We start from the raw sequence: 24,148 nt of genomic DNA, 5'->3' as shown, positions 1-24,148 counted from the left end.
GCTTACAACTTTTTTGTATGTGTGTGTACCATGACATTAGGTTCTATGCCCATTTGACATGGAAAATAAATGCAGTACATAATTGAGTGGAGTTCAATTTTGTATTTCTTTATTTTCATAAAAACAGTTAACAGGCTTGTTGAGAGAGAGATGTCAGAGGGGATCCCAGTCAGACAGGATGTTGGATTGGTGTCCTCCTGGGGATTGATCAGTAGCCATTTTGATTTCTATAATTTTTTTGGTACTTTATACACAGGAAACACTGTATAATGAGACTGCATGATCAAAGTCATTCACTTCACACCAGTCATCTTCCTGCAGGCCGCTTTTGCATCTGTTCTACAATATTTCTGAGACCGCTTTGTTCACAAAACAAGATGTTGTCAATCAAGACTTACAGTGGCTTAAACTTTGGCTGAACCGTCTTCCATTCATGGTGAGATTGCCATTTTCAATTATATGGTGATGAGTGATGATTAATATTCATAATACTGTGATGCATTAAGTATCAACTGAAATAAATTCACAAGGAAGCCCTTAACACTCATAGAAAAAAAAATGGGGTACACTATTAGGTTACAAAATACTATAGAGGATTCACATACGTCAGACTTGGAAACACCTAGGACTACTATGCCATACAATGGACATACAATGGATTAATTGGTTCTTTTGTTAGAAAAAAAAGGAAACAGGCAAACACTGCCTACGATAGTTGTCAGTACATATGACTACACATCACCTGTATCACTGCAGAAACAGTTTTCTCCTTCATGCAATAATGAATTAACATCAATATCCCTGTGTCTTCTCTACCTAAAAGAAAAAGATTACATCAGTACTTGTCAGTATTTTAACAATTGCATGTCAAAAACAATGCTGAGATGCAATTCAAGAGGTTTTGAAACTTTTTTTCTTTTTTAAGTGGTTATATATTCAATAAAAAAAACAAGATTGAAACATCACCAAAAGATTCCTGACTTGTAACATCTTGACATTGTACACATACAAGCACAGATTTTGTTTGTAGATCCACATCCTAAGACTGATTTAGCCTGGATGTAGAAGGGATAACATTCACACATTTTACTTGCACTGTCTAAGTTGTAAGGTCTGCCATGGTAACAAAGCACATCACGTTATATTGAATGTTTCGTTACAGACAGTTTTTTTTTCTCAACCAAGTATAATGGAAGCATCCTGTATCTTGTAGTTATAGGGATGAACATTTAAAAATCGCAAATGGGAATTTCAAGTCACATGGGAATTTGGAATGAACTGTGGGAGATCATACACTATACAATAGGAAGCATTTATTCATCCCAACAATACTTTGGATATACAAGCCCCTCTGTCCAACAGGGTAGTATACCATCCTCATACTCTACTGTCAAATTTGACATTTATTTTTCATCTCACAAAGACATTAACCATGACATTTTAAATTGCTGCATTTAAAAAATAAAAAAAATGATACTAATTATTACCCATGGCATCACACTTTGGTGATGTATTAAGATGAACTATTTTGGTAAGTCTAACAGTAGAATTGTTATTGGCACCATTCACTTGCCAGAGTTTTTTTTAAAACTCTAAGAGAAGAAAAAAACCTTTGCATGTATTTTAGTGTAAGGGATTCCTCCCTTCCAAAAGTACTAAAACAAAATCTGAAACCACCACGGTTTCGCTTACAGTCACATGGGCACGTGGTTAAGTAAAATACCTATGTATGTAGATAAAGTGTACCTACGTAGGCCCACTATTGTACACCTGAGGAAATTAGTATTTTGCATCATTATTTATGTATGTGACGAATGTAACTAGAATTAGCATACCTATTTAAACTAAATGTCAGCCCTAAAATAGGAAAACTACTATCAAGAGAAAATTAATCTAAACCCAACATAGTTTCAATGGGCAGAGGGGTAACATAAATTGTCAATGAAGCCAACAAATGCATGTTCTGTTCTACAATGGAATGTTGTTGTGCCTTCATATTTCTCTTCCTTATATTCTCTCCATTCAAAGCCAGGAGGACCAAACTTGTGTGCAATTAAAAACAACACATTGCACTACTTTAATATAACTGATTTTGTAAGGCGTTTCATGTTGTGCTATGAAGTGTTATCAAAACTGCATCTTTGATAAAAAAAAAAAAAAATTGGATTCTCTTCTCGCTGACACGAACTTCCTGCTCTCCCTTATTCATAAATGGCCAACAGTCAGGTAAGAATCAGAACAGAACACTCTAAAACAAGTTTCACTATTTCTTTACGTTCTTGTGTTAGAATAGTGCAATGTTTCAAGGTTCACCAGCAAAGACTGATTAGGAAGAAACCAAAAAAAGAACAGATCAAAATAATTTTTCAAAACTGCATATTTTTCTTATTCGACAATTAGAAAAATAAAAACAAAAATATATTCACATACAAAAGAGGTTCCGACACATCTTGGTTAGTTAGTTGCAGAAAGCGACATTGATGCTTTAGTTTGTTAGGAGCTGTATTACTGCGCTGCGTGAGGGCAGCTGGCAGGTTACAGGAGGTGTGTGTGTGTGTGTGTGCGTGTGTGTGTGTGTGCGTGCTTGTGTGTGGTAGAGGTGTAAGAGGTGGACGAGGGCGTAATCCTTATGTGTAGGAATTGAGACATTCCTTTGAGCGAGACGTGATGTCGTGCAGCTCCTGCTCTTCCTTCATTTTGATGTCTTGGTAGGCATGCATGTGACTGGCGTCCTTTAGGTAGGCCCAGTTTGCTGAGAGAATCATGAGGAAGTGGATCTGGAAGAGAAGGGTGAGGGTGGATGGCCGGTGAGCATGTCAAGATGCAAAGCAGGCTACAGGAGTCAGAGCTACGTCACACACACATATAACACAACGTTAAGCTGACAACAGACAAACCTGCACAGTAACGTTATATCATTATTATCAACACAACTAACATTACTATTACACTATGAACAAACCATACTACAGAAGAGACATTTTAAAGGGGAGATGAAGGGGAGTGGGGTTTGAGGTTTTGAGTGCAAGCTTGATGAGGATGGTGGTTAGTGAAGGTCAGAGGTTAGTGGGAAATTAGATTGAGACGTGAGATGGAGTCAACCTTATCTTCCTGTGTTCTGTCACTGGTACTGTTCTTTGTTAGTGTCTGTCTTTCATTTGACAATAACATAGACCAATAGGGATATTTTGTACACAAAGATTGTTTATTTTGTATAGAAAGAGAAAAATAATAACTACAGTCTTCAAAAATCTTAGGAAATAATTAAATATTTATGAAATATGGAATATAAGTAATCATAAACAGATTAAGTAATACAAAAAAACTACAAGTAAGCATGCAGGCTCAGTGTTAAAAAAACAACAGCGGCTCTTTAATAAACAACTGATTGGCAGTTTCTGGATGAGTCAAAGAAAAAATAATTAAACAAAACATGAAACTATCAGCTGAAGCTAGGAAGGCATCAGATTGCATAAAAAAATCACATTACTCCTCTAAAATAGGAAAACCTCCGTTATAAAATGAATGAAGTCATAAACTGAGGCTATATACCTTGAGCAAAAATATACCCCTGGTACTGTCCTAAACCTTCAAAATACTAGTTATATGCTCAGTTATTTCTGAAGTGCTACTGTACAACACTGTTCATCTTGTCTATGTCATCTTACAGATGAAGAGTGTCTATATCTCTATACGATTTAGGAGCTAGTTTGTGACAGAAGCTTGTAATACTGACAATTCTCTGTGTAACACTTTGTGGCTTACACCAAGAAAATACAAAAGTACACATGATCAAACCGAAAACATGAATGGGGAAAGGGCACTATGCCAAGGCTGGCTGGTCCTCGGACAAATTGACCATTAGTAAAAAAACAAATCTTTTTTTTCACCCCGAATGTAAGAGCGATAGTCATAGCACTGACTGAAGCCTGAGAACTCATTCAAAATACTGTATTGTCCTCAGATTAAGTGTGTTTTGTCTTCCTCCTCCAAGCCTACTCTACAATAGCCTGAGTGCTATTCATTTAAGGGAGTTATTACTGATTTCATGTCCTAATAAGATCTTAACATGAGCTGGAGAAAAGCATAAACCTGCCAACTATACACCACCCCATTCTGAAGACAACTCTCCTCGGATACCATTGAACCTTTCGACAGGCCTATCCCTGGATATCAAATGCTAAATGACGCATACACTCTGCTATTTACGCTTTAGGTGAATACTAATGGGGAAGACGTTTAGTCTATTTTCTGTTGGATTTTAGTTCATGTAGTAAGTGGCTGCGGTCTCTACTCAGTGTAGTGTCATAGACTGTGCTGTGTCTCTGAACACCAGTTAAAACTTAGTGCAGCAGTCTTCTCGACTCTTAAACTTCAAAACGGCAAAGTTATAAGTGGTAGCCATCATGTAGATCAGCTGGTGGAAGAGAACAGAATACAGGCGGTAAGAGAACACTCCAGCAATGTGCATGGCTGCCATATTGGCAACAACTGATCTGTCAACGTTCACATTTTTACTTGTAAAAAATAAGTATTAGTAAAATATTACTGTTTATCACTTTCAGATGTGAGTTAAGTAGAAACGTATGAAACTATCTTTGGAAGCAATCAGAGAACAAAATGGTCTCCATGGCCTAGACAGAGAATTTTCCTCTACTATCATACTCATTGTTTTCAGAACACTCAAGATGGGACTCTTTGGAAATGGGGTGCCCTTAGTTCAAAGCACTCTGATTTAGTCTTCAAATGTTTATATCCTTATAGAGATTCTCCTTGATACTGTATAAACATTGCCAAGGCAAGTCTCCACCCTGTTTCCTTTTTCCTATAATAAGACTGGGGCCAAGGGCATCTACGGAGATGGTTTACAGCGAATGGGATTGGAGATGTGGAAAAGCCTATGTGTAATCTGCTTTACAGAGGTTACATAAACCATATGGGAAATGAGGAGAGGAGCACTGGATTCATGATCTACAGTCAGATACAAACCGTGCAAGGATAGACTGAGTGGGAGGATGAGCGAGAGAGAGAGAGGTGAGCTTACCAGAGCAATGACGGTGGCCCCGGCTCCAGCGCATGCCACAATGTACAGGTGGTAGGACAGGTAGAACTAAAAAAGACAAGAAAAAACGATGATTTATGTGAATGAACACAGTACCACAGTACAGTAACTTACGTTTACATTTTAGTAATTTAGCAGAAGCTCTTATCCAGAACGTTTTACAGTTAGTGCATTTATCTTAAGATAGGTAGGTGAGAGAACCCCATATCACAGTCATAATAAGTACATTTGTCCTCAATAAAGTACCTGTCAGTAAGTAAAAAAAGACAAGTGCGAGTGTGTTCAAGAAAGGAAGGAGTGTTTTTTTTATTTGTATTTTTTACTCATTGTGAATACAATTTGTTGCGCCTCTGTGGCCCCCAAACACTTAATATAGTTGAGAGCGCATGCATCTCAAAGTAATGACACCAAATAATAGACAGTATGTCACCTGTGAATGTATGACTCTGAATTAGAGGAGAGAAGCCTTACCTCACTAGTATTACAGATGTGAATGAATGACTCCAAATTAGAGAAGAGAAGCCTTACCTCACTAGTATTACAGATGTCTCCTAGTGTGGACCCACAAGCCCTGCCTGGTGTAGCATTCCAGGGGATGATACCTGCAGACAGTCGTTAAAGGTTAATATTTACACTGAGCAAATTCTTCACATCATGTCTTCATAAAACGTGTTCATATAATTCAGATAGTCATGCAGTAAACGAATCAGAGTAAAATCGTTAATGGCCCATAGTCACATATCACATTACAATTTACAGAATGGTTGTAACTTCAAATCACCATTAAAATGTCATAATTGGAGAGTTGAGTGTATTAAAGCTGCAAAACTCAACACACTGAACCTTATGATGTCTTATTGCTGCTATAAAACTCTGCCTGAGAGGAGACAGGGAGGCAATCGAGCTGTAGAAAAGATGCCACACGTGGTTTGTTATCCTATTCGTTATTTATCCCACTACCATCTTGGCTCTCAGCCACTATGGTGAAATAAGGGTCATATTCAGTAAAGCACACCGTAAAAAAAACATTTAAAAGAAAAAGAAAATACACGTTTCTTATTGGAGAAGTTTAGGTAGTCCCTCCTTAATTTCAGTCTGTTTTCTTTCACATGGTGCCTAATGAAGATGACCCTGACTGTGACTGAGGCCTTCTCTTACCGTACTGACGGACGTCCACGCAGATAGAGTCCACGTTGGTGAAGTTGGCGACTGGTGACCTCATGGCGGCACAGGTGGACCACATGTTGTAGAAGAGGAAGACGGGCACGGCGGAGAAACCAAACACTCCCAGCCAGGCAATACCCAGGATGTAGGTCAGGAACACAAACTGAGAGGACACACAGACAGACAGACACACACACACACACAGACAGACAAAATTACACAGCATCCTATTAGCATCAGGCAGAACGGAATCATAAACAACATTTTCGCAGCCTATTTGACGGGTAGGTCTTTAAGGGAGGGACTGTCTATGTGTCCAATTGCAACAATATTTTCTCTTTATGGTTCTCTTTATCAACTTGTTTGATTGATCGCATCTACCCAGGATTAAAACATCATGTGGTTTGGTGGAAATACTTAAAAAAAAATGTTTTTGATCTTGTTGACAAAAGGGTTTGATAGCCAGTCGAGACTGCAGTGAGTTGGTTATTTGTGTTTTGTGTAAGTTCAGCGCATGGCAATCACAGTCCAGTGGTGTTGATAGTGACGTACCATCCCACTAATACAGCGCCCGCAAATGGTGGTCTTGAACTCGCTGTGCAGCTCCTTGACAGCGCTGGTGGTGTAGAAGCCCTCGGCCAGCAGGATGATCCCATAGAGGAAGAAGAAGGAGGCGATGCCATAGATGACGTACTGCATCAGCTGTATTCTGTATAGGAGCAAATCACACATAAACCATCTCAGTGTCCCGTGCGTGATCAAAGGCACAGAGCTGAATTAGTTTACATTAGTCTTGGGTTGGAAAACTGCAACCTATACCATTCATTCTGTGAAAATCTTGAAATCATTAACAACTTTGGCTGATGAACTGTAAACAGATGTCTTCGAGTGAGGATGACTGGCTCAGTTTCCCAAAAAAAGGAGAAACAGTCCCAAAACCTTAACCTAGACTGGACAGATAACAGGTGATACATGCCTGGGGAAATAATCAGCTAAAAGACCGATCGGCCTGCTAGACATCTTCAATTAAACAGTGCACTCACAGAGACTCCCCTTTCAACCTCAACACAAAACACATGCTCTGTCCTGTCTTCTCTCTCCTCTGTTTTTCTCCTTAGACTAATGGATCAAGATAAGAAGAGCTCCATATTAGGCCTTGTCTCCAGGATGAGGTTCAGACAGGGGATATTATCAGCTAAAAATAGTCGCCGTGATGAGCTCATTGAAGAAAGAACATAACTATATAAAAGTACTTGTAATTTATGGATTGGGCTTATCTATGCTTACACTAGGAGACTCGGCTTATTTAGATAAAAGGGGTTGATGTTCAAGTCAAAAGTTTGGACACACCTACTCATTCAAGAGTTTTTCTTTATTTTTACTATTTTCTACATTATAGAATAATAGTGAAGACATCAAAACTATGAAATAACACATATGGTATCATGTGGGAACCAAAAATGTGTTAAACAAATCAAAATATATTTAAGATTTTAGATTCTTCAAAGTAGCCATCCTTTGCCTTGATGACAGCTTTGCACACTCTTGGCATTCTCTCAACCAGCTTCACCTGGAATGCTTTTCCAACAGTCTTGAAGGATTTCCCACATATGCTGAGCACTTGTTGGCTGCTTTTCCTTCACTCTGCGGTCCAAGTCATCCCAAACCATCTCAATTGGGTTTAGGTCAGGTGATTGTGGAGACCAGGTCATCTGATCCAGCACTCCATCACTCTCCTTCTCAGCCAAATAGCCCTTACACAGCCTGGAGGTGTGTTGGGTCATTGTCCTGTTGAAAAACAAATGATAGTCCCACTAAGCGCACACCAGATGGGATGGCGTATCCCTGCAGAATGCTGTGGTAGCCATGCTGGTTAAGTGTGCCTTGAATTCTAAATAAATCACTGACAGTGTCACCAGCAAAGCACCATCACACCTCCACCTCCATAATTCACGGTGGGAACCACACATGCGGAGATCATCCATTCACCTACTCTGCGTCTCACAAAGACATGGCGGTTGGAATCAAAAATCTCAAACTTGGACTCATCAGACCAAAGGACAAATTTCCACCGGTCTAATATCCATTGCTTGTGTTTCTTGGCTCTTCTTCTACTTTTGGTGTCCTTTAGTAGTGGTTTCTTTGCAGCAATTTGACCATGAAGGCCTGATTCACGTAGTCTCCTCTGAACAGTTGATGTTGAGATGTGTCTCTTACTTGAACTCTGTGAAGCATTTATTTGGGCTGCAATCTAATGTGCAGTTAACTCTAATTAACTTATCCTCTGTAGCAGAGGTAACTCTGAGTCTTCCTTTCCTGTGGCGGTCCTCATGAGAGCCAGTTTCATCATAGAGCTTGATGGTTTTTGCAACTGCACTTGAAGAAACTTTCGAAGTTCTTGAAATTTTCCGGATTGACTGACCTTCATGTCTTAAAGTAATGAGGGACTGTCGTTTCTCTTTGCTTATTTGAGCTGTTCTTGCCATAATAAGGACTTGGTCTTTTACCAAATAAGGCTATCTTCTGTATACCACCCCTACCCTGTCACAACACAAATGATTGACTCAAATGCATTAAGAAGGAAAGAAATTCCACAAGGCACACCTGTTAATTGAAAAGCATTCCAGGAAGCTGGTTGAGAGAATACCATGAGTGTGCATAGCTGTCCTCAAGGCAGCAGGGTAGCCTAGTAGTTAGAGCGTTGGACCAGTAACCCCGAGCTGACATGGTAAAAATCTGTTGTTCTGCCCCTGAACAAGGCAGTTAGTTAACCCAATGTTCCTAGGCCGTCATTGAAAATAAGAATTTGTTCTTAACTGACTTGCCTAGTTAAAATAAACAAAGGCAGAGGGTGGCTACTTTGAAGAACCTTAAATATAACACTTTTTTGGTTACTACATGATTCCATATGTGTTATTTCATAGTTTTGATGTCTTCACTATTATTCTACAATGTAGAAAATAGTAAAAACAAATAAAAACCCTTAAATGAGTAGGTGTGTCCAAACTTTTGACTGGTACTGTAAGTGGAATGTGTTTCAAGATATCGCTGTAGACATATAGTCACTGTGCTACTGCATGGATCAGGATGTATAGGTTTTGGGATGAGGTGGGATCCAATAGTATCTAATTGCTGCTCTACTCTGACCATACAGTAGGATACTTATGGTTAGCCAGACCCTACTTCTAGATTGTGTTTCATGGTCAGGTTATGGTCTACAGCTCAGTGTAAAGAGGTGTGTTCACTCACACGTCGGTCAGCATGGCGTGGTCAGAGGTGATCTTGGAGAAGTGGTTCTCCAGGATGCTGATGGTGCCGGTGAGGGCCACATGGCCACAGCCACAGAACAGGGCCACGCCAGAGAAACACAGGATCGTAGCCACCAGTGACGCATACGGCACCCCACCTAAACACTTGATGCAGCACTCAAAGCAACCTACATGGAAACACAGATTGAGAGAAGGTGTGAGGTCAGTCAATTTATTGAAATCATCATTCATCACAGACTAGTTAAAGTGAAGTTGTTTTCTGTCTTACATTCTCTTTAAATTCTTTGGTGAACTTTTTACTGTAGGCTGCAGTGTAACAGTGACACACCTCCATATAAGGAGGTTGGGTTTCACTCTATAATACACAGAAGAGCTGAAGTATTGGTGCACAATGCATTTAAATCATATACATAGCCATCTTTGCAGTAATGAGTTTAGGGAGACGTTTCAAGTTCAACTCACTGAAACATTCAAATGAGCTGTTGCATAACCAACGACAGTACAGTAGAGGTCATTTAATTATTCATTATTCATCAGAACTCAATATGAACATGTGCTGACTTTCTCAACCTCCTCCAAATGACTCATCATCACGGAATCCTCATCTACCAATACACTACAAAACATTGAACACACACTGCCAACACACACTCCTCATCAGACATAGAGTGGAGAGTGGAGTGGTATTTTGATGACGATTTATGATGAGTGACGGTTAATCATGCATTGATTATCATGCTAGAATGAGACTAAACGTTACCGTTACCACTCAGTAGGGTCATCTAGCTGTGTCTGCCTGTGCAGCCAGCAAGAGCAGCCTGTCCTGACTATTCATCGCTAGAATTAAAGTGCACTAATGGGAGGCAGACAGGTCACTACTGGGCTGTGGAAGCCAGCCAAACCCTAATGGAAATCAATGGCAATTCATAATGGCAGAATTAAGTGACCAGATAAGTTGTACTGTATAATCCATCTCCTCTACTGCATTATGGTACACAGTGCCTTTGGAAAGTATTCAGACACCTTGACTTTTTCCAAATTTTCTTACGTTACAACCTTATTATAAAATGCAATAAATCATTTTTTTCCCTCATCAATCTACCCCATAATGACAAAGCAAAAACACGTTTTTAGATTTTTTTTGCGTATTTATTACAAATAAAAAACGGAATGGAAATAACACATTTACTCAGTACTTTGTTGAAGCACCTTTGGCAGCGATTACAGGATCAAGTCTTCTTGGGTATGACGCTACAAGCTTGGCACACCTGCATTTGGCCAATTTCTCCCATTCTTCTCTGCAGATCCTCTCAAGCTCTGTCAGGCTGGATGGGGAGCATCGCTTCACATCTATTTTCAGGTCTCTCCAGAGATGTTCGATCCGGTTCAAGTCTGGGATCTCGCTGGGCCACTCAAGAACATTCAGAGGCTTGTCCCAAAGCCACTCCTGCATTGTCTTGGCTGTGTGCTTAGGGTCGTTGTCCTGTTGGAAGGTGAACCTTCATCCCAGTCTGAGGTCCTGAGTGCTCTGGAGCAGGTTTTCATCAAGGATCTCTCTGTACTTTGCTCCGTTCATCTCTCCCTCGATCCTGACTAGTCTCCCAGGTCCTGCCGCTGAAAAACATCCCCACAGCATGATACTGCCACCACCATGATTCACCGTAGGGATGGTGCCAAGTTTCCTCCAGATGTGATGCTTAGCATTCGTGCCAAAGAGTTCAATCTTGGTTTCATCAGAACAGAGAATCTTGTTTCTCATGGTCCGAGAGTCTTTAGGTGTCTTTTGGCAAACTCCAAGTGGGCTGTCATGTGCCTTTAACTGAGGATTGGCTTCCGTCTGGCCACTTCCATAAAGGCCTGATTGGTGGAGTGCTGCAGAGATATTTGACAGTGCATGTCAGAGTTAAAACCAAGCCATGAGGTCAAAGGAATTGTCCGTAGAGCTCCGAAACAGGATTGTGTCGAGGCACAAATCTGGGGAAGGGTACCAAAAAATGTCTGCAGCATTGAAGACTCTAGAGTTCCGTTCACCTCCCTGACCAAGGCCCTTCTCCCCCGATTGCTCAGTTTGGCCAGGCGGACAGCTCTAGGAAGAGTCTTGGTGGTTCCAAACTTCTTCCATTTAAGAATGATGGAGGCCACTGTGTTCTTGGGGACCTTCAACGCTGCAGACATTTTTTGGTACTCTTCCCCAGATTTGTGCCTCGACACAATCCTGTCTCGGAGCTCTACGGACAATTCCTTCGAACTCATGGCTTGGTTCTTGCTCTGACATGCACTGTCAACTGTGGGACCTTATATAGACAGCTGTGTGCCTTTCCAAATCATGCCCAATCACTTGAATTTACCACAGGTGGACTCCAATGAAGTTGTAGAAACATCTCAAGGGTGATCAATGGAAACAGGATGCACCTGAGCTCAATTTCGAGTCTCAGAGCAAAGGGTCTGAATACTTATATAAATAAGGTATTTATGTTTTTATTGTTAATAAATTTGCTAAAATGTCTAAAAGCCTGTTTGCGCTTTGTCATTATGGGGTATTGTGTGTAGATTGCTGAGTTTTCTTTTTTTATATATCCATTTTAGAATAAGGCTATAACATAACAAGACGTGGAAAAAGTGATGGGTTCTGAATACTTTCCGAAGGCACTGTAGCCTATTTGGTACAGACGCACCAGCAGAGCAGTGCCTCTTAGACAGACAGTATGTAAACAGACCACAATGTGTTGCCAATAAAATCCACATGTTTGTCTAGAAGGATGTTGTATTTCAAACAGCAGGCTGTAGATTTATAGCATGGACTGGTCCTGGTTGGAGAGTGAGCTGCATATGTGAAGGCCTTACTAATGTGTGTTCCATAAAACTGTATGGATAGATTCAGAGAGTCACATTGATTTGTTCAAGTGTGGAAAATGGTGTTACAGACAACTGTTTCCTCCATTGGATATGGCCTGAACAGAGGCTTACTAACTGTCAGTGGACATGGCATTCAATAAATGCCCAGCCATGATTTCAGCAGAATATAAACAGCCCCTTGGTGCATGTTCTAGAGACTACTCCAATGCAAAAGTCTGAGATAAGAGAGACAGGGCAGAATATGCCTATCGAAATCCAAACCTCTTTCCATGAGGTGGGAATCCTGAAAGTGTATTTGTGTTTGTCCTCTTTCCCTGGCGACAAAGGAAATTAAACATAAATATATTAGAGCCAGAACAGAGCCACTCAATAGTTGTGTGTTAACAGAAAGTTCATCCCGTAGCCTTTTGTGTCACACGGAGGGATAAAAACATTTTTGTCCCAGGGTTGGTGAATAACAGTTGTCATGGCAGCGCATTAACCACAACCCAGTGAGCGTGCTCGAGGCGAGGCGGAGCACATTTCCCACATAGACACAGATGGCAGGCAGGACCAGCAGGATATAGAGCTCAGCCACAGTGATGGTCCTCTGTCATCCATTACTGTCAGGTAGGCCTATCTTTGGGGAAATAAGTTGGCTTTCACTCCAAGTCATGGAGGTCATGTGTCATGAAAACCAACCAACCAACCAATTAACACAATCAACCAGTGAATCCAATCCCCCTCCTAAAGTGACAAACATCACTGCTGATGGGGAGCGTGACAAAGACTGAGCTGCATAACACAATCATTATAGTGTCAAATAGACAGTTGAGTGACAGAAGCAATAGCAACATTCCAACTAACCCGTTATGAAATCACTGGAGCTCAATCAATAGTGGCACGTCTTGGTTGAAATGCGGACATGATGGCTTTATTAAGTGTCTGTTTGCTGTAAAGACGCGCCTCTGTCCATATCATATCACTCATTAGGATAAATGCCTAATACCAGAGAGCACATCAAATCAAATCAAACTTTATTTGCCACATGCACCTTCTCACTCATGATATCATATGCCACTTTACATATACTGTACATCTCATGCCCTGATATTCTTAGATCCAACCATGAAGGGAAACATTTTGTATCCAGTCCATCACAATTTTCAACACATGACTGAACCAAGGGGAACCTATAGCATCCATTCACCTTTGCCTCTAAGCTGCCAAGTAGCAGTCAGGCACTCTATCTGTCAGCTTTTCCCCAGTGGCCTACATCCCCTGTTGCCTGTCCTGTACTGTGAGAGAGAAGGTCAAGCTGCAATATCAACATCTAACTAGGTCCAGAGAGAGAGAGAGAGAGAGAGATGCCATGTTCTTTCCATTTTTTAATAATGGATTTAATGGTGCTATGTGGGATGTTGAAAGTTTCAGATATTTTTTTATAACACAACATCTAACTAGGTCCAGAGAGAGAGAGAGAGAGAGAGAGAGAGAGAGAGAGAGAGAGAGAGAGAGAGAGAGAGAGAGAGAGAGAGGAGAGAGGAGAGAGAGAGAGAAGAGAGAGAGAGAGAGAGAGAGAAGCAAGATTTGAGACCTGTTGCCACAAGAAAAGGGCAACTTGTGAAGAACAAACAATTGTAAATAAAACCTATGTTTATTTATTTTCCCTTTTGTACTTTAATTATTTTCACATTATTTGAAATGTTTTTATTCTTTTGGAACTTTTGTGAGTTTAATATTTACTGTTAATATTTTATTGTTTATTTCACTTTTGTTTATTACAGTGCCTTCCAAAAGTATTCATCCCCCTTGGTGTTTTTCCTATTTTGTTGCATTACAACCTGTAATTTAAATTGATTTTTATTTGGATTTCATGTAATGGATATACACAAAATAGTCCTAATTGGTGAAGTGAAATGAAAAAATAACTTATTTAAAAAAATAAAAAAATTAACTTAAAAGTGGTGTGCGCATATGTATTCACCCTTTTTGCTATGAAGACCCTAAATAAGATCTGGTGAAACCAATTACCTTCAGAAGTCACATTATTAGTTAAATAAAGTCCACCTGTGTGCAATATAAGTGTCACATGATCTGTCACATGATCTCAGTATATATACACCTGTTCTGAAAGGCCCCAGATTCTGCAACACCATTTAACAAGGGGCACCATCAAGCAAGTGGCACCATGAAGACCAAGGAGGTCTTCGAACAGGTCAGGGACAAAGTTGTGGAGAAGTACAGATCAGGGTTGGGTTATAAAAAAATATCCAAAACTTTGAACATCCCACACAGCACCATTAAATCCATTATTAAAAAATGGAAAGAATATGGCACCACAACAAACCTGCCAAGAGAGGGCCACCCACCAAAACTCATGGACCAGGCAAGGAGGGCATTAATCAGAGAAGAAACAAAGAGACCAAAGATAACCCTGCAAAGCTCCACAGCTGAGATTGGAGTATCTGTCCATAGGACCACTTTAAGCAGTACACTCCACAGAGCTGGGCTTTACTGAAGAGTGGCCAGAAAAAAAGCCATTGCTTAAAGATAAAAATAAGCAAACACGTTTGGTGTTTGCCAAAAGGCATGTGGGAGACTCCCCACACATATGGAAGAAGGTACTCTTGTCAGATGAGACAAAAATGTAGCTTTTTGGCCATCAAGGAAAACGCTATGTCTGGCGCAAACCCAACATCTCTCATCCCCACGAGAACACCATCCCCACAGTGAAGCATGGTGGTTTCACGCCCTGACCATAGAGAGCCCTCGGGGTTCTCTATGGTGTTTTAGGTCAGAGCATGACTAGGGGGGTTTCTAGGTATTATATTTCTATGTTGGTGTGTGTGTATGGTTCCCAATTAGAGGCAGCTGAATATCGTTATCTCTAATACTTAGTGTGTCCTTTTTCCCACCTGCTAGGGGGGATATTGTTTTGTATGAGTGCCTATGTGCGCTACGTATTTCATGATCGTTATATCTTTGTTGTTTTGGAAATGTCACTATCATTAAAATGTGGAACTCTACTCACGCTGCGCCTTGGTCCAATTATTCATACGACGGTCGTGACAGGTGGTGGCAGGATCATGATATGGGGATGTTTTTCATCAGCAGGGGCTGAGAAACTGGTCAGAATTGAAGGAATGATGGATGGCGCTAAATATAGGGAAATTCTTGAGGGATACCTGTTTCAGTCTTCCAGAGATTTGAGACTGGGAAGGGGGATTCACCTTCCAGCAGGATAATGACCCTAAGCATACTGCTAAAGCAACACTCGAGTGGTTTACGGGGAAACATTTAAATGTCTTGGAATGGCCAAGTCAAAGCCCAGACCTCAATCCAATTGAGAATCTGTGGTATGACTTAAAGATTGCTGTACACCAGCGGAACCCATCCAACCTGAAGGAGCTGGAGCAGTTCTGCCTTGAAGAATGGACAAAAATCCCAGTGGCTAGATGTGCCAGGCTTATAGAGACATATCCCAAGAGACTTGCAGCTGTAATTACTGCAAAAGGTGGCTCTTTAAAGTATTGACTTTGGGGGGTGAATAGTTATGCACACTCAAGTTTTTTTTGTCTGTCTTATTTATTGTTTAATTTCACAATCAAAAATATTTTGCATCTTCAAAGTGGTAGGCATGTTGTGTAAATGAAATGATACAAACCCCCAAAAATCTTATTTTAATTCCAGGTTGTATGGCAACAAAATAGGAAAAATGTAAACATGTTTCCCATGCCAATAAAGCCCCTTGAATTGAAATTTAATTGAGAGAGAGAGACAGAGAGAGCGAGAAGGGGGGGGCATCGGTGATTAAAGGCCACAAATCCAATCAATTTACCATCCATTTGATAAGAGGTCCTTTAACAACAATGGCCTGACCTGGCCTGCTTTCAATTCCCAGAACACATTAGTTAAACTGGAAAGCTATTGTACTGTACTCCACTGTACCACAGTATGCTGTCATGCGACCTCTCTCTGTCCCCTCAACACTGACTGTGATGCTATTACACCTTGGAGTGCTGTTAAACACCACTCCTCACACACACAACGGTCCTTCTCTCTTCATGGAGAAGCTTTGTGCCTCTCTCCTAAGGTGCTGTGTTTAATTACTCTATAAATCGGAGGTGGTGTTTTCTCAGCTGGAGTAACATTCGCCATGCTGTAGGCTGGATTGTGTGTTACGTCTAACCCTAACCCTGAAACAACACTGGCACCAAGACAGGCCCGCTGACATGGTTTAGCGTTTAACCACCACAATAATACCACTCTATTTACATAGAACCACTATAAAGGACTTATTCTTTGGTGCATGAGTCGGAGGAAATTGAAAAAACATAATCTATCGCCTACGCAGATCCTCAATGGGTCCTTCACAAAGGACCATAGAGAGGGCTGTCTGGATTGACCATCATGCATCATGTTTGCATTATGTGGTATTAATCTCTTCTTATCTCTTCTCATCTCTGCAGAGACTCATTCAGTGCAGGGGAGTAATAATATCCGATACTGATTATGGATGTGAGATAGGAGGTCCCCTATGGGTAAGTGGTTTAACACAGTGATGGGCAGTAAGCACAGTCTCTCTCACACACATACATAGTGTGGTAGTCTTTCCGTGTGTAGATAGTACACTATAGGACAAGAGCAGTGTTAGCCCTGTAGCTATTCTTGTCCAAATATCAGACTGTGAGAAACACTGTAGCGTCAGAACAATAACTAAGGTCTCCAGGGCCACTAGACAATACTCAGTCCCTGTTTTTGCCATCGCAGTCTAGGGCTCTATTCAATCAGGGCTCTAATCAATCTGCATTACTGGAGCGTTACAGAAAGCGCGGTAAAATGTATACGGTCATTTCCTATTGAGCTGACATTGGCAGCGTTTAGCGGAAGTTAAGCCTCCACTACTGCGGGAACATTGCCTTTAAATTTCAATTGCGCTGCAACACAGAATTTCCGCGATACGGATTCAACGGAGCCCTTAGGCTTATTTGCTCTCCCATTCACCACTTGCAAATTACAACTTCATCAACGATGATATTGAAACAACGTTTTCACTAGAGAGCTTCTGTAGAGGGGTGAGAGTAAACGGGTATACGGTTGTGAGAGGAGTGATGTACAGTGTAAGAACATGTTGGCCATCAACAGGTAGTGGCCTGGCACCAGGGACTAGATCAGAAACAACACACAAACCCTTTATGCTGGCTAAACCTGACACACAAGTCAGATCAGAGGATTCTCTATAAACCTCTTCTCTATAAATCCAGGCCTTTATAGTACACCAAATATTACAGGATATTACAGGCCTTGATTTCTGTAGTAAAGTCCTCCTCAGGGAGAGAGAAGGGGATTTGTTGACTCTCTCTCTCTCTCTGGGTGACACACACACGTAATCACACACAAGATGGAGCCTCGTGGCATAATCCGAATAGAGAACTGTTCCAAATGAAAATCTAATTGGCCCTCTTCTCTTTGATGACATTCACATGCTCATAGAGCCTGACCGATATCCCGGTTAAACCACTAACGTAACTCTCCCTCCACTCATCCCCTCCCTCCTGATTGAAAAGACAGAGAGGGTGAGGGAGGGAGAGACAGAGGGAGAGAGACTGAGAAAGAGACTGAGAAAGAGGCAGAAACAGACAGAGAGAGAGAGAGAGGGAAGGGAGAGAGAGAGAAGGGAGAGAGAGAGAGGCAGAAAGAGGGACAGAGGCTGATGTTAAGTCGGCGAGAGAGCGAGAGACAGAGACGGAAAGAAGTATTCTGAGAGACAGACAAATAGAGAGACAAGGAGGGATGTGAAAAGTGAAAACAGAACAACTGTGACCATCTGCAGTCACACCATGCCAAACTGTTGAGTCTCTCATTACTCTGGTCATGCTATAGAGACTGAGTCAGAAACACAAAGAGAGATTGAGCCAGAGAGACAGAGAGAGACTGCCGTATGAACAGCAGTCAAAAGAGCCCTGACACAAAGAGCCAGTGTGTGTAGCCCCAGACTATCCGTCAAGCTGCAGTCTCAATGGAGAAGGCTCATTCAGAGCAGCTCTGGTCCAGGGCCCTGCTCTTCCAGCCTCTTAGTTTGGACAGGAGCACAGGGCAGGCCAACCACAGAGCTCCATCCTGTCCGCCCAGCATGCATTGCGCCGGCCACAAAGCGCGCTGGAGGAGATGGGTGGCAGCCCACTTCACACTCCAGAAGCATCCTGTTGATCTGGGCATCTGACAAGACAAACAGGAATCATCCCCTGTGTCAATCAGATGGCTCATTAGGAGAGACATGGAGAAAGCAGACTGTCCAGAGAGAGAGAGCGAGAGAGAGAGAGAGAGAGAGAGCGAAGACGAGAAAAAGAGACTAGGATTAGAGATAGATAGAGAAATAGGAGAGAGAAATTATGTGCATTTGTGTGTAAAAGAGAGCGAGAGAGCGAAAGAGAGAGAAAGTGATATGGAAGGTGGGGGTGGGGGAGGGGGTTGACCTCTAACCCTGCTGCTGTAGCTCATCCCCATGTTTCTAGCTTCAGACCCCTCCATGGACTCCACTCCCTTCCACATCCACAGCTGGGGCTGCTTCCTCATGCCCGTCCATCCCTCAACACCAGCTGTCACGTGACCCACCACAGCCTGTCAACACCACCACACAGCCCCCACTCAGACCCTCTCAATCCCCAACAGCTGCCTGGGACCCTCTGTGGGAACCGTGGAACTGAGGCTGTCCGAATAAAGCCCACCAGAAAAATCTCTAATCTTTAGGCTGAGCAATGCAGATCATAACAGCTGTTCTCATTATTGTATGGGGATTCTATAACTGCAGACAGGTAGCTATTACATGAGAAAAAACACTTCCATTGTACAGTGAACCAAAATATAAATGCAACATGTAAAGTGTTGGTTCCATGTTTTATGAGCTGAAAAGATCCCAGAAATGTTCTACACGCACAAAAAGCTTATTTCTCTGAAATTTTGTGAACAAATTTGTGCTTTGCCAAGATAATCCATCCACCTGACAGGTGTGGCATATCAAGAAGCTGATTAAACAGCATGATCATTACACAGGTGCACCTTGTGATGGGGACAATAAAAGGCTACCCTAAAATGTGCAGTTTTAAGGGAGTGTGCAATTTGCATGCTGACTGCATGACTGTCCACCAGAACTGTTGCCAGAAAATGAAATGTTAATTTCTCTACCATAAGCTGCCTCCAATATTGTTTTAGAGAATTTGGCAGTACATCAAACTGGCCTCACAACCACAGACCATGTGTATGGCGTTGTGTGGGCGAGCAGTTTGCTGATCTCAACGTTATGAACAGAGTGCCCCATGGTGGCGGTGGGGTTATGGTACGGGCAGGCATAAGCTATGGACAACGAACACAATTGCATTTTATCAATGGTAATTTGAATGCAAAAAGATACCGTGACGAGATCCTCAGGCCCGTTGTCGTGCCATCACCACATGTTTCAGCAATGCACGGCCCTATGTCGCAAGGATCTGTAAACCATTCCCGGAAGCTGAAAATGTCCCAGTTATTCCAAGGCCCGCATACCCCCCAGACATGTCACCAATTGAGCATGTTTGGGATCCTCTTGATCGACATGTACGACAGAGTGTTCCAGTTCCCACTAATATCCAGCAACTTTGCACAGCCATTGAAGAGGAGTTGGACAACATTCCACAGCCCGCAATCAACAGCCTGATCAACTCTAAATGAGACGGTGTCGCGCTGCATGAGGCAAATCGTGGTCACACCAGATACTGACTGGTTTTCTGATCCATGCCCGTATCTTTTTTTTTAAGGTATCTGTGACCAACAGATGCATATCTGTAGTCCCAGCCATGTGAAATCCATAGATTAGGGCCCGATTAATTGATTTAAATTGACTGATTTCCTTATATGAAATTTGAAATTTTTGCATGTTGCATTTATATTTTTGTTCAGTACATATGAAATGCTTTGTAGCTTCCTGGCTCCCTATTAATACTATAGAGATGTGATTTACAGTCAGGACAGTTATGCCATTTGACATGTGTTGGGTTGTTTTTTCCTACTGAAGTCTCCAGGTAGAAGCTGCCAACAGAAAAAACAAACGACAAAATAAAAACAGAAACACAGCATGTTGGACGTCCTCCCATTTCTCTCCTCTTAAATGAACTTCTGCTCTATATGAGCACACACACCACAGCCCTCTAGCGAAATACGTAAAGGGGACACAAAGTTCCAGTCAGCGTGGCAGCACGGAGCAGCACTGAGAAGCTAATAACAGCTCTCCGGCCTAATCTGCCATCTATCTTCATTATTAACAGATGTGCCCTGGTTGCTGCGAGGACTAAGTGTTGTTGCTTGTTGCTCCACTCACTGAGGCGCGGCCAAAATACTATTTATGAGGCATAAGGATTTTCCACACTCCTAGACACGAGGTAGATCAGCAGTTAGAAAGACAACAGTGATCATTCTCTAGGGACGAAGAGGTCTAACTTCGCTCACACATCAAAGGATCGTATTGTTTACTTGTGTTGAAGAGCAAAGAAATGTTACGCCGGCTAACGCTCGCCCATGACTGGGGTTGCCTGTTCAGACTGCTGTTGACTGTAATTCATAATGACATAATGTTAGATTGAGATTTGTGTGTGTTTGTTTGTTAGTTTGTGTGTGTGTGTGATATGACATCTTCAGGTATACAGTGCATTCGGAAAGAATTCAGACCCCTTCCCTTTTTCTAGATTTTGTTAAATTTCTCAACAATCTACACACAATACCACATAATGACAAAGCAAAAACAGGTTTTCAGAAATGTTTGCTAATTTATTTGAAATAAAAAACAGAAATAACTTTTATTTATATAAGTATTCAGACTCTTTGCTATGAGACTTCGAAATTATGCTCAGGTGCATCCTGTTTCTTGATTGGAGTTCACCTGTGGTAGATTGAATAGATTGGACATGATTTGGAAAGGCACACACCTGCCCATATAAGGTCCCACAGTTGACAGTGCATGGCAGAGCAAAAACCAAGCCATGAGGTTGAAGGAGTTGTCTGTAGAGCTCTGAGACAGAATTGTGTCGAGGCAGATCTGGGGAAGAGTACCAACAAATATTTGCAGCATTGAAGGTCCCCAAGAACGCAGTGGCCTCCATCCTTCTTAAATGGAAGAAGTTTGGAACCACCAAGACTCTTCCTAGAGCTGTCTGCCCGGCCAATATGAGCAATCGGGGGAGAAGGGCCTTGGTCAGGGAGGTGACCAGGAACCAGATGATCACTCTGACAGAGCTCCAGAGTTCCTCTATGGAGATGTGAGAATCTTCCAGAAGGACAAACATCTCTGCAGCACTCCACCAATCAGGCCATTATGGGTGAGTGGCCAGACGGAAGCCACTCCTCAGTGAAAGGCACATGACAGCCCGCTTGGTGTTTTCCAAAAGGCACCTAAAGGACTCTCAGACCATGAGAAACAGAATTCTCTGGTCTGATGAAACCAAGATTGAACTCTTTGGCCTGAATGCCAAGCGTCACATCTGGAGGAAACTTGGCACCATCCCTACTGTGAAGCATGGTGGTGGCAGCATCATGCTGCAGGGATGTTTTTCAGCCGCAGGGACAGGGAGACTGAGCAAAGTACAGAGAAATATTTGATGAAAACCTGCTCCAGAGAACTCAGGACCTCAGACTGGGACAAAGGTTCACCTTCCAACAGGACAACGAACATAAGCACACAGCCAAGACAATGCAGGGGTGGCTTTGGGGACAAGTCTCTGAATGTCCTTGAGTAGTCCAGCCAGAGCCTGGTCTTGAACCGGATCGAACATCTCTGGAGAGACCTGAAAATAGCTGTGCTGCGACGCTCCCCATCCAACCTGACAAAGCTTGAGAGGATCTGCAGAGAAGATACCTAATACAGGTGTGCCAAGCTTGTAGCGTCATACCCAAGAAGACTCGAGGCTGTAATCGCTGCCAAAGGTGCTTCAACAAAGTACTGAGTAAAGGGTCTGAATACTTATGTAAATGGGAAACAGTTTTTTCTTTGTCATTATGGGGTATTGTATTGATGAGGATTTATTTTTATTTTTATAAATGTTAGAATAAGTCTGTAACGTAACAAAATGTGAAAAAGGCAAGGGGTCTGAATTTTTTCCGAAGGCATTGTAAACAAAGGTAGTGACAAACTGAGTGCGTTGGTAAATCCACTCTGGTCTTGTCAAAAGCTTTAACTCTGGAAAACAGCCAATGCTCCAAAGCAACAATCCTGCTAGAACTGTCCACCTCATCAGAGAGAAATGTGAGCCGGTACTAACAAAACATAATCATTCCAACAAATAAAGGTTGCTATAATGACCAATAAATCAACATCCCATCTACCTTTGTTGTATTTGATTACTGTTCAATACATCTAACATGAATGACATAAAAACACACATCATTTGTGTGCTTTGATATGAAACGGTAGCCTTTTCTCTTGGGGGAGAACCAGAAGAAAGAGGAGACAAATCAATATAACCCTGACCTGCAACTGATTCCTGAAGACGTGATTGTGTGTGTGTGTGTGTGTGTGTGTGTGTGTGTGTGTGTGTGTGTGTGTGTGTGTGTGTGTGTGTGTGAGAATGTCTACAAGTTGTGTGCATGCATGTTTGCGTGTGCGTGTGTGTGGTGTCGACAGATCAGCCAGCCCCAGAGGAGTGATTAATCTGTAGCGCTGTGTATGGGACTGATGATGTGCTTGTCTCTTTGTCTTGATCCCCACATCCCTCACACACACACTCTCTCTCTCTCTCTCTCTCATCAACCTAATTAACATCGACCCACCAATAACATCCAATTCTCGCAGTAGAGTAATAAATGTTCACTTATGATGAGGCATGAAATAGGTCCTTCATAAGGGGACCAATAATGCCAACGACAACAGCAACATAAGATACACCATCCACCACACGTTGAGAGACAGAGACACCGACACAGAAAACCAAGCAGTCAACGCCTTACTAATACACTTGCAACAGCCTCTCACATATTCTTCATATCCTACATATAGCATGGGTCATCTACTGTGGATTGTCCAGCAGACGTACACACGGAAATACAACGCCACACACAACCATCACATCGTCGACTGTACTAAATGAAGGAAAACGGAGAGCGATTGCAATTGCTTAAAGCGGAGCGATGAGATATCGAGCGTGTGAATGGAGCCCCCTGCTGAGCAGTCTATCCTGCTATTGTGTGGAGTGAACCCAAGCAGCCTCAAGTAGGCTAAAGCCCCAGTAAACAAGGTGGTGAGAAGAGTTAAACGTCTCTTTTGTTACTGTTCATTCTGGTACCTTTTTTCTCCTGGCTCTGCTCTTGGTTCTCTTCTGATGTAGTTTCCATGGTTGCTTTTATCCCATCCACCAAAAATGCTTCCTTTCAGCAGAATTTTCTCCTATCTCTCCCTCGCTCGCTTGCTCTCCTCCACTCACTCTCGCGCTCTCTTTTTTCTCCCTCCCTCTCTCTCTCTCTCTCTCTCTCTCTCTTGCACGTTCCCTCGCTCCTTGCTCTCTCTCTCTCTCTCGTGCTGCCCTGACTGAAGCACAGCTTCCGAGTATATCACAGTTCCTTTCCAAGATGCAGAGGTCTTGTCGGATGATATTTGGTTGTAGCTTAGAGGTCCAGAAGCAATGCTGCCAGCTAGCTTGATGCTCCACCATACGTCTCTTGAGATTCCACTTTCCCAGGAAGTCTGCTTTATTTACACTGACTGTTTGGTCATTTAGTCTGTGTAGCTATGGAACTACTTGTCGCATCAACCATACACCTCACTCACACACACATCGACCCCCCCTGCTCAACC

The 24,148-nt window shown here is 42.1% G+C and overlaps 1 protein-coding gene across 3 annotated transcripts in view; it reads right to left on the bottom strand.

Moving 5' to 3' along the window:
- Positions 1–87: 87 nt before the first annotated feature.
- Positions 88–24,148, bottom strand: part of LOC115155954 (neuronal membrane glycoprotein M6-b) — a 50,061-nt gene continuing 26,000 nt past the window's right edge. The window contains exons 1-7 of one of the 3 annotated variants that reach the window (XM_029703075.1): positions 23,640–24,099; positions 9,476–9,662; positions 6,779–6,935; positions 6,221–6,389; positions 5,591–5,664; positions 5,045–5,110; positions 88–2,777 (exon numbers count right to left, since the gene is read on the bottom strand). In XM_029703075.1, the coding sequence (XP_029558935.1) occupies positions 2,628–2,777; positions 5,045–5,110; positions 5,591–5,664; positions 6,221–6,389; positions 6,779–6,935; positions 9,476–9,662; positions 23,640–23,688 (852 nt within the window). In that variant the 5' untranslated portion in view covers positions 23,689–24,099 and the 3' untranslated portion in view covers positions 88–2,627. Of the gene's footprint in view, positions 2,778–3,184; positions 4,418–5,044; positions 5,111–5,590; positions 5,665–6,220; positions 6,390–6,778; positions 6,936–9,475; positions 9,663–23,639; positions 24,100–24,148 lie in introns of those variants that run through there. The other 2 variants (XM_029703077.1, XM_029703076.1) reach the window with 2 other exon arrangements.

Source organism: Salmo trutta, chromosome 20 (genome assembly GCF_901001165.1).
Source record: "Salmo trutta chromosome 20, fSalTru1.1, whole genome shotgun sequence".
In the NCBI taxonomy this organism is placed as follows: Eukaryota; Metazoa; Chordata; class Actinopteri; order Salmoniformes; family Salmonidae; genus Salmo; species Salmo trutta.
This window is presented reverse-complemented; position numbering and strand designations above follow the sequence as displayed.